We start from the raw sequence: 11,593 nt of genomic DNA on the forward strand, positions 1-11,593 counted from the left end.
AAATTTCATCTGGAAATATAAAGAAGTGAACAATGAAAAATTTAAGAAGGAGTAATAAGAGCTGTGTCCTATCCAGATAGTGAAGTGTATTGTAATATTACAGCAATTTAAACAGGGTGGTGCTGGCACAGGAATTGATTGAAAATCAGGGGAGCATAGCAGGACCCCTGGATGAGCCCCAAGGATAGTGGTTTGCAGTTTATTTCAGAGGCCCTGAAGATTCCCAGAAGTGCCTTCAGCCATTAGAGGAAGTAAGTTCTGGGGGCTCTGAGCCCTCTCATCTCTACCTCAGCAGCAGCTCTGCTTTTATGCATTTTATATACTGGGTTCCCACATTTATATATTGGTTTCACATCCAAAGGAGTTTTCATTGCCCTAATATTAACGTATGCCAGAGGATGCCTCACTAACCATGACCGGCCTATGAAACAAATTATGTTGGGGAATCTTGACTTAACATTAATAGGAGGTGAGAGCTTAAGTTAGTTCTTCACCTGGGTACAAAAGGATACATTCCAGATGAATTAAAAAATGAAAGCATAAAATACCCGCAGGAAACATTTGCAGATATTTACGCGCTCTTTGGATAAAAGGAACTTCTAAATATGAGAGCAGGTGAAGTCACAATAGAAAAGTCTGATGGAGTAGTTCATGTGAAAATAGAGAACTTTATGTATCATCTCCCTAAGTATCCAAAAAATAACCAACAAAAGGAATAAAAATCTGTTGTTAACATGCACAACAGTGAATATGTCTTACTATATAAATAGCTTTTTACACATTAATGAGAAAGACAGAAATATCCCATGTCATATCCCACATGATATTCATTTGAAATAAAGTTTTTGTTCTCCTTGGTATTTACAAAACTATAATTAGAGTAACAGTGAATTGCAACTTCTTTGTCCTACTAGGTTTGCAAATATTGCTAAAAAGATAAGATTTAATACTGGCAAATTTGTGGAGAGAGAGGCAGATTCAGTTCTGCTTGGTGAGAGTATAAATTGTTAAAATATTTCTGGAAACAGTTGACAGTGTATCAAGAGACATGACAGAGCTCACATCCTTTTGACCCAATAATATTCTAAGAACTTTACATTCAATATATTCTTTGGAAATTTATTTTTATTAAGTTTTAAAACAACATAAATGCCTATCTTCAGTTAAGTGTTAATTATGATGCCCATTTTGAAGAATTTAAATTACATGAGGAAAAGTAAGACAGCTAACTATGCATACATGTACTTTATATAATTATAATTATATTTTAAAAGTATGTATGAATAGAAAAAAACTAGAAGGAAAACACAAATATTAGCAGGGGTTAATATTCTTGGTTGTAAGCTTATGAGTGCATTTTGTTTTCTATAATATAGGTATGAGTTTGCATTTTTCCAGTTTTTACAACCAGAAAACAAGATGATTTTATTAATAAATAATTATTATCCATGGCAGACTTTGAAATTGGATTTCCTGTTTTGTTACAATTGTATCATTATTGACCAAGTCAGTTTGAATCTGTTTTGATTATCTGAAATATTAATTGGCCCTCTTTCTAGAAAAATCTTATGATACATGACCTTAAAAATTGTGGATAATCCTACTCCCTTCCCTGCTCTATTGCATCCTTGACCCCTGTTTCTAAAGAGGTAGGTACAAGGTGGAAGATAATTGGAAGAACATGTTAAATTCAAAATAAGTGTTACCTAACCAGGAAGACATATTCAAATACTAGCTGTATTTGAAAATGTCAAGAAAGATAATCCAGGGAGTATGATTTTGCAGGACATATGAAACCGTTAACACCTCATAGCCAAGACATCAATCGCTGGGGCGTGGGCAGTTCCTCGGTTTAACATTTGGGGCTGTAGTTTCACTCTGTGGCTTCTTCCCACTGTCCTGTTGGAGTATGGCTGCCTGCGAGTCTGATTCATGTCTCTGCCATGTGTCATATTATTTTGATGCTATCCATGTTTTGTTCTGTGGAAGTAATCTCTCTCTCTTTTGTTCTCTAAATGTTCCCACAGCTAGTTCAGTGAAGCTTGTTCACATCCAGGACCCTCTCCTTCTCTGTCCCCTTTCTCTGTCTTGCAGGAACTGAGGGGGGCTTCTGGTGTTTGTGTGGCTTCATCATTTCCTTCCTGCCTCTCATCCACTTCACGATGTAATTCTTGGCACTTTTACTTCCTTTGTAGAGTAGGATGTGATGTCATAGAGAAGGGGACAGGGCTATCCAAATTCTCTCAATTGCTGGGAGGAGCTGCCCAGGTGTGCTGAGGGGCCTGTACTCAGGAAGAGAAACAGGGAATCCTCCACAGTGAGTAACCCCACTTTCGAGTGTGCCCAACTTTCCACTAAAACGTTACCCAGTACACTGGAGTTTCCTCTTCGGCCCTTTCTAGATTTAATCAGTTTGCCTTTTTGACATTCCCAGTTCAGCTCAATTTTCCTCCTTCCTCTCCCTTCTCCTCTGTCCCCCTCTTTCTGCCATCCCGTGTCTCTCCCCGCCAGTTCCCCTCTTCCTTGCTTGCTTACTTGTGTATGTCTGTGTCTGCTGAACTTCTGCCCATATCTTCTATGAGAGACCATTAGTGTCCCCAGCATTGCCTATCATTTGGGGTGAGACCCACCCCGTATATAGTCCATGTGACCACAGCATCTCCTTTCAGTAAGTCATAAGTATGCACTGTTCTACTTACAGTTCTTCTTATTTTAAAAATTCTGTCGACTATTTCATTTTCATGTCTGTATCTTTCCTGCCTTTCTTTGTGACCTAACCTTTTCCCCTTTTCAGCTCTATTATGCAGTTTCCTTCTTGCCTTTTTTTTTAACCAATGTTTTTACACTTTAGTCCTCTTCCTATACAGCGATGCCTATGTGTCTTCCCCCCTTGACAGTTCAGCTCTCTAAAGCATCCTCTGTGAGGACAGGTTTTCCTTCTTTCCTAGTGACATACTTGTTGCTACACTCTCTTTCCAGTGTAGCTCCTATTTCGCTATTCTTTAAAGAATTACCAACTGCAACTAAGAGACTGATCCAGACTAGGAAAAAATGGGGAAATTTCCTGGGAACTAGAAAGGGGAGAACAGGAAAGTGGCCCTAATGGTGAGGTAGGGCAGGCTGTGTATGTAACTCACTGGAGAGCCTTGAGGAGCAGAACCTTTGCTAGGGACCTAGCTGAAATTTAGCCATTGATCGTGGAAGAGATCACAGAGCTCTTCTGAACATATTGGAAGCCTTTTTAATTTTTAGTTGAGTGACCCTGTTAATTCTTAATAATTATGAGAATTCTGGTCTAATATTCATAATAATCATAAATTAGGACTCTAGAATTATTAAGTTGCATGGGGACCATGACTTGTGCAGAAGCTCCTGTACAGAAAATTTAAGTAGGTGTCATCTACCCTTGGAGGAAGTCATTGTGAAGATGTGTGTACACTTGTTTCTTGTACCCAGAGGTGGTCCTATAGACCTTGTTGGTGAGCAGTGTGGGCACCGTTGTTTACGGATTTCACGACATGTAAAGTCCCTGGGTAAACAAAAGGGGCTTGCTTTCCAGGGCTGATGGTCTAATGCCTGTGGAAATAATTAACTATGTCCCATATATTCCCCATACTTTGTTTAAAAAAGTTCACTTCCACTCAAAAATAAGTAGGACAGAAGGGGAGAGAAAGAGAATAGGACTCAGTTCATAAAGCTGAGATGGGCTGAATGGGAAGAGGAAGGGATTTACTTGAAATGAATTGGAAAAGGCAAAAGAAAGGAAACTGAGCTGAACTGGAAAACACACTGTAATGAGATACTTGGGTTTCTGTATGCTTTTTTCCATTTTGGCCATGAAGGGTTTTTATTTATTTTTTTTTAATACAAGAGAAGTTGATCAAAATATGAATCCAGTGAGGTTATTTCTGACCAGCACTTTGTTCTCTGCTCTTGGTGGTATTCAGGCTCATGTTTCCAAGGTCTTAGAAATTTAAGAAACATTTTAACAGCCTGAAAACATGACTTAAACCATAAAATGTCAGCAATTTTTAATAAAGGAAATTATATACATTTATTAACTTGGTGTTTTTAGGTTTCACATTTCTTTTTTTGGTGTGTATGCCTTTGTGACATTTTTGCAGAATGACCCCTATATGTTGCAGAAATTGCCATAGATGTCCAGAAAAAAAATTATGTTCTCACTTTGGACACCTGATCTGTGTGATGGAACCTAATTTTGGCATAACAGCCTTTTTAAAATTTTAAGGAAACATTGCATGGTTCACACACATTTTCATCTTGTATGTTTCTATGCAGTAATCTAGGAATCTTACGTTTATTTTTATTTTTTTAGGCACTAGAAAAACACCCCAACTCACCAATGACAGCAAAGCAGATATTGGAAGTCATTCAGAAAGAAGGGTTAAAAGAAACAAGGTCAGTATTCATATTTACATTTTCTGTTTTCATTGATTAATAATTGCTACTGATTGCAAAGTAATAGGGGTATCTAGATGTTCATGTTGTAGATGATTGTGAATTAAGTAACTACCTGCAGATTCCTTTGTGACTACCAAATATTTGGGTGACCCAAGATTTCCTTGGAACTACCTGTTTGCTTAATAATTTAGACAGATTGATACAGAGTGTCCTTCATTAACAAAGAGCAGCATTGTGTGAATTAGCCTCTAATTGGAGTTACTCATCTTTCTCTTTCTTGTAAGAGGAGACTTTTGTTTCTGAAAGTGAGTAGTGCAAGAGAAACTGTTTTACAGTCTTAATAGATAGATCGCAAGATATAAGATGAGCTCACTCTGATAAAATTCAAAGTGCCAACGAATGTGGTTGAAAATTTAGTCCTCGTATTTAGAATTACTCTACTTGGAGCATCATTAATCAATTATTGAGTCCTTAAAAAAATAACAGTTTTATTGAGATAGTCATATACCATAAAATTTGCCCTTTGAAAATGTACAATTCGTTGGTTTTCAGTATATTCACAAAGCTGTGCAGTCATTACTGCTATCTAAGTTTAGAACATTTTCATCACCCTGAGATGGAACCCCATACCCCTTAGCAGTCGCTCCCAATTCCCTATTCCCTCCAGCCCCTAGCAGCCAGTAATGTACTTTTTATGTCTGTGGTTTTGCCTGTTCTGGACATTTCATATAATTGGAGCTATACGCCATGTAGCCTTTTGTGACTGGCTTCTTTCACTTAGCATCATGTTTTCAAGGTCCATCCATGTGGTAGCATGAATCAGTACTTCATTTCTTTTTGTTGCCAAATAATATTTTATTGTATGGATATACTATATTTTATCTATGATGATTATTTTTATTTAGTGATGAATTTTGGCTACAGTTTTGGCTTTATCCAGCAGTTTAGGGTCATATAAATATTGCTCAAGGAGGAAAAAAAGTTTGTTACAGGGTAAAATAACCATAGGGCTGTCGCATGTGTATCTACTCATCCTTGTTACATAGAGTGAATTTTTTTTAATTGTATGAAGTTGTCTACCTATAAGCCATTGAGAAGGCAGTGGTCTCAGCTTGGTGAAAATGCAATCTGCTGAGTTACCTTTTGAATCTGATCTTGAGATAGAACCTGCTGAGAGAAATCAAGGTCCTCCCGAGGCCAACTTTTCCTAAAAAATTGGCATTACCTGTAACTCCCATTACTGTAACATGTGAATCGCATCAGCTTCTAGCTGTTTAAAATGCATCTCTTGCAAGTTTGATCCATGAACATCACAATTTAGTGGGGTAGAGGATACCTAGGCTCAGTTTTTCATCTCTGTTTTGGAGGCTGTTTCTGCCTGTTCTGAAGAAAGAGCCTGAGCTAATGTAACTACCCTGTTTGCAATCATTGTTCCTCCACAACGTGGAGGTAACACTGTGGAGGGAAGTTGCCGACAGAGCCTAAGCGCTATTCAAGGGGATCCTTGCTTCTAAGCCAGACGTCAGTGTGAGGAGTTAGGGAACAAAATGGGGACACCTGGAAATTAATTTTCCCCTTACTGCCTGTCAGAAACCCTGAAAATATTTGTGCCATTTAGAAAGCACTGGAAATGGTTGTGCGACAGCCAAAAGAAAAAAATGGGGTAAAAATCTAGAGATCTCAGCTCCTGTCAGATGTGGGCTCTGAGCCAGAGGAACCTGAGAATGCAGGCATAAAAAGCTTCTCCTATAAGCAGACATTTGAAGTTTGTTCATCATGATATTCTTCTCCAGAGGAGTGACTAGGCCACTATCAGCTATTATGTACCTTGAGAGATAAAACCCCTGTACCATGGCCATTAACAGCATCTTAATTACACTTATCATTGTAACAACATTTTTCGTATTTTTTTCAAGATGCTGGTCTTCCCAGAATGGTATGTTAAAGGGCTTTAAGTATATGTTAACAAACAAAACACAAAGCAGCTTCTTTAAAGAGTAAGAACATTGAAAAGGAAAACATACCCTATTCCTCTAAATACAACCCTCCCTCTTCATCCCCTCCCCCGTTATTGTGTCCTCCTGTGAAGAAAAAAAAAATGTTTGTTGTTACAAGTACTGATGAACCCGTATAGGACTATTGAAAGTACCTGCAAGGAATTCACAAGTTAAACAGGAAAGGGACCAGGCAAAGAAAGAGACCATAGTTCTGTTTTAAGTTCTACTCTGTAAAATCAGCTCTGTGCAAAGGGCTCCGGAATATGCATTTTATGTTCTCATTTCTTTCTGTTTCTTTGAATTCTCCCTCCTGTCAGTTGTGACAGTTACTTATGGCTGGTATATCTGTGACTACTCTCCCCTTGTTGTCTAGTTTGCTTATTAGACTCATCTCTAAAATGAAAATAGTGGGAGGGTGGGATAAATTGGGAGATTGGGATTGACGTATATACACTAGTATGTATAAAATAGATAACTAATAAGAACCTGCTGTATAGCACAGGGAATTCCACTTCGCTGTACAGTAGAAACTAACACAACATTGTAAAACAACTGTACCCTAATAAAAAAATAGGTAAAAAAATAAAAGTAGTATGTAGATTCTGAGTGAGTTTCAGCTTTCCTACCTGTTGTGTGTATTGCTTTAGGGAGCAGATTCTGACATTTATTTTGCCTACTTAATGTACTCTTTTGCTACCTTCCAAATTCTTAAATGTTTTCCAGGTATTTATGGTAGCTGAGTAAATTAAGTGTAACTGTATCTTAAGTAAAGTTACATTTAGAAATTCCATCATCATAAGGTCAAACATAGCTGTTTCATTTCTAGATGTTTATTAATGATGTGTTTTTCAAGATGTGCAGGCTTTCAGATATGCCTGATTAACTGTAGGGGAGTGAATGTGAAAGTTACTGATGTGTCCATAACCTTCCAGTGGTCTCTATGAATGAGAGGTCATGTTAGTGACCCTCCCCCAAACAGTCCACCACTGTGCCTGGCATTTCTGGAAAAGAGAAGATTGGCCCCTTATCCATCATCATTCCAATGCCATTTGTTTTAAAATAACACCATTTGGGGCTTCCCTGGTGGCGCAGTGGTTGAGAGTCTGCCTGCTGATGCAGGGGACACGGGTTCGTGCCCTGGTCCGGGAAGATCCCACATGCCGCGGAGCGGCTAGGCCCGTGAGCCATGGCCACTGAGCCTGCGCATCCGGAGCCTGTGCTCCGCAATGGAAGAGGCCACAACAGTGAGGCCCGCGTACCGCACAAAAAAATAAAAAATAAAATAACACCATTTGTTTCAAATACTGGGTTGAGGGGGGTGGTGGCCCTTCATTCTGTGTGTCAGGCAGATCTCCTGTAACACTGACCTCACTGGACTGTAAATTTGTCCTTGTTTGTCTTCCCACTGGTCTGTGAGCTCCTTAAGGGCAGGGTACCCAACACTCCTGGCACTCAGAAGATACTCAGTAAATATTTGTTGAGTAAATAATCTTCCTCAAGATGTTAACTTGCTGGTCCTTAGTGATGATTTTTGTCTTGCATTTAGAGTTAGAAGCTTCTTTTTAACATTACAAGTTGTATTTTTCATCCTATTTTTAATTGTTTGTTTTAATCAAAAGGAATCTACCAGCTTTGTGGGAATTCCATTAAACAGATGCATGCCAATAGCGTCTGGCAGATTAGCTATGAACTTGAGGAAGGTTATTGTGCTGTTGCCTGTTTTCATACACCGTAGGTGCCTCTGGTTTAAACTTGTAACTTACAATAAAAATTAAAGCAATAATTTTGGCAAAGCTGATACGAGTATTTGAATGTGTTCAGTGTATGTGATATTGTTACTTTATTTGACTGAGATAAAATTCTTGACATTTTATGGTACCTTTTCCTCTTTTCCAGTGACACTTTAGATTGCATAATTTTCATGTAGACAGGATAAAACGAGGACAGCTTTTTATATCATGTTCTGTGTATCTTCTTCAAGTTATTGATGAAATGTGTAGTATATGATTAGACTCTATTTGGAAAAGCCAGACTGAAATAAGTACTCTCTGTGTGGTTTACAAAAAGGTATATAGATAAAATAAATTGTCAGAAGGACATATGGCTTTTGTTGGGAAAAAATTAATAATATGAGCATGGCATGATTTCCTAGAAATTTTTTAAATAAAAATATATTTGGTAAGTTTTAATTCCCTGCTATATAATAAGATAGAAGATTTTTGTCAATATAATTTTATTCTGGTCCCTCTATATTGTACTTGCTTTACTGATTCTGAGTGTTTCCAGGCTTCTGTTACTTTGTGTTTATGAGTTGTCAACGACTGATAAGACACTGCTATTTGGAAGGCGTTTCAGATGATCAGAATCTTATAATCAATCAAAGAACCGTGTTGCTTGCATAGAGAGGATAGAAACGTGCATATTCCAGACTGCGGCTTTTATGGATGGATATTTGATACGCCTGTTTGGACTGCTTGGCTAAACATTCCCACTTCCTCAGGGAGAGAGGGTGCTACTGTAGACTATAGCCTTGTCTGCAGTAATTAAACATATGTCCATAGAAAAAGAGAAGGACTCTGGGGGTTGTCCTAATTCTGCCTTTCTGGTTTTGGTTTGCTTATTCAGAAGTTATAATTCCTTTACAAAGAGGACTGAGGGAGTTTTGATGCCTGAGGATATGTTTTTCTCTGCTCATGTAATTTTTGAAGTGATGCTTTCAAAGAAATATGTGCTCTGTTTTAGTGACACACCCGGGGCAGCAAGGTCCAGGAGTGAGGTCTGTAGCACTTACCTAGCAAGAGCAGAGCAGCCATTTATCAGTGGGGATAATTTCTTATGTGCCGGGCATTATTATCACAGGATACCCGTTATTAATGTAGCAAGAATTGTGATATAGTTGTCATATTACTTGATAATAGGTAAATTGCTTTCTAATGGAGGTGAGGCAGTCACGAAATAAAGGCCAAAATATCGCAGAGCAATTAAAAAACCCTCTGTTGGGTTGGGGGCAGGGCAATATTTATAAGGTACACTTTTACAATACTATAGATGCCTTACTTTAAAAATAATATATGTTAGATTTCATTGACCATTTATAGAGCAGCAATCTATAATTACATATCACAGTAGGGACATTTGAAAAGGCTTATAAACAATCTCTCTCGTGCTTGGTATTATTCGTTGACATATTTTTGATTTTGCAATGTGGAGCATGCGCTTGACAACCCAAGATTTTGTAATTATGCCGGTATCAATGAGAACTTTTTATTCCCCTGGTAATTCTTAGAATAAATGTGTTTTAAGCTACTTGTCTTAAGGTCTTTCATGATTTCTGTTTTGCAGTCTCTGTCATGATATGCTGAAATTAGGATCTCCACTTTGTACTGTGGTTTGTTAAAGATTTTTCTAGGGGGATAAACTGTCAGAAAATTCCATTACCATGTATAGTGACAAACAATAAAATTTCTTGGCATTTCTCTTGGTGAGATTTACGTTTCTAATTAGCACTTTAGGAGATGATTCTTTCTCGCTGCTGAAATGTTTTGTCTAAAGATAAGAAAGAAACACAAATAATTTCAACTGCAAAATCAATTCTTATCTCCAGACTCCATGTTCCCATTGCTTCTTTCATACTGAAACTGTGGTCTCGTTTGTTTGTGTTGGGGCATTTTAGAATTACAGTGTTAACTCATGGTGTCATCCTTGCCATTTGCTAACGTCTAATTTTCTCATTGTATAAATGGTGTGAGGGATTCATCCTTAGAGAGGGATGAATGAAACAATGGTGTTATTAACCAGAATTATAGGGGAATCTGCATGTATTTATGTGTGTATAGTAGGTGTGTATACATGAGTGTGTGTAAGCAAGCCTTTAGAATAATTTATCTCTTGGTTGACATAAACTTTTACTTGTCATTACTCAGATTAGAAATCTCAATCAGGGTCATTCCTAACTCTCTTCTCCCATCCCGCCCCCATGGCCAGTTGGCTCTTGTGTAGTGTTAATTCTGTGTCCTAACTACATCTTTCTTTCTCTGAATCCCTACTCTTTGCCATTTATTCTTTGCACTTAAAATTTTTCAACTAGATTAATGCAGTATCTTCTTATCTGGTCTCTTTAAACCTGGTCTCCCGCTTTTTAAATCTATTTTTTTCTCAAACAAACATTACCCCATTTATAGTAGCATTTTTTAACTGATAGTTCAAAATATCCCAGAGAATATATTGTGCCTAATAAGCTATGAATCAAAAGCTATTGTCAGTTGTATGTTTGGATATAATTAGAGGAAATCAAGCATGTACTTTTTTCCTAGTCACATGGTATGTGAATAAATGCGTGATATTCTGATTATGTAGCGTTTATGATGTGAATGGTGAATGCATACATTATACCTTACATTTAGATGAGATTTGGAATTTCCAATCTGGTCATTTTTATACACATTTGGTTCTTCCCAAAATATGTCACTTAAAATGTTCTTTGTTAGTATTATATGCTTTGTGTATAATTAATTAGTTTTAAATTAAATGGTATAAAACTGATTAAATAAGTATTCATAATTTATACATAGATATCACTAATTGTTTAAAAAGCAACTGATGTATCATAATTAAACTTTTTTTGAACTTAAAGTTACTTTTTTTTATAGTGACATAGTGATTGAGGTAATTCTTCGGGGATGATAAGGTGATATATTACTGTGAAAGCATTCTCTGAGTTAGAAAATAATTGTGTGAAATATTACCCTACAAGGTCAGATTTCAGCCCCTCAGCACAACCCTAATCAACCTGGACTTGGGCAACTTGAAAGCCTTTGTAGTCAAGCATCTGATGTTGGGGCCACAGTTGACTACAGCTGACCCTTGAGCAACTTGGGATTTTGAAATTTGTGGGTCCACTTATACACGAATATTTTTCAATAGTAAATCCTACAGTACTACACAGTCTGTGGTTGGATGAATCTGCAGACGTGGAGGAACCACAAATATGAAAGGCTGACAATAAATTATATGCAAATTAACTCCCATGTTGCTCAGGGGTCAACTGTACTTGCCTTTTGCTGTGGAATCTCCCCCATAATCTTTTCATAATTTGGAAAGTAGAAGTGGAGCCCACGAGACATTCATGAAGAGAGGGAGGGAGAGAGAGAGAGAGAGAGAGAGAGAGAGAGAGA

At 37.5% G+C, this 11,593-nt stretch overlaps 1 protein-coding gene across 1 annotated transcript in view; it reads left to right on the forward strand.

The window, feature by feature from the left end:
- The first annotated feature begins 4,342 nt into the window (after positions 1-4,342).
- ASXL3 (ASXL transcriptional regulator 3) overlaps positions 4,343-11,593 on the forward strand; it is a 141,117-nt gene continuing 133,866 nt past the window's right edge. Inside the window, exon 1 of the mRNA XM_027127702.1 lies at positions 4,343-4,419. Within this exon, the coding sequence (XP_026983503.1) occupies positions 4,364-4,419 (56 nt within the window). The 5' untranslated portion in view covers positions 4,343-4,363. The remainder of the gene's footprint in view (positions 4,420-11,593) is intronic.

The sequence above is a fragment of the Aethalodelphis obliquidens genome, unplaced genomic scaffold, assembly GCF_003676395.1.
Source record: "Aethalodelphis obliquidens isolate GAN/ISIS:26980383/991018 unplaced genomic scaffold, ASM367639v1 scaffold32, whole genome shotgun sequence".
NCBI lineage: Eukaryota > Metazoa > Chordata > Mammalia > Artiodactyla > Delphinidae > Aethalodelphis > Aethalodelphis obliquidens.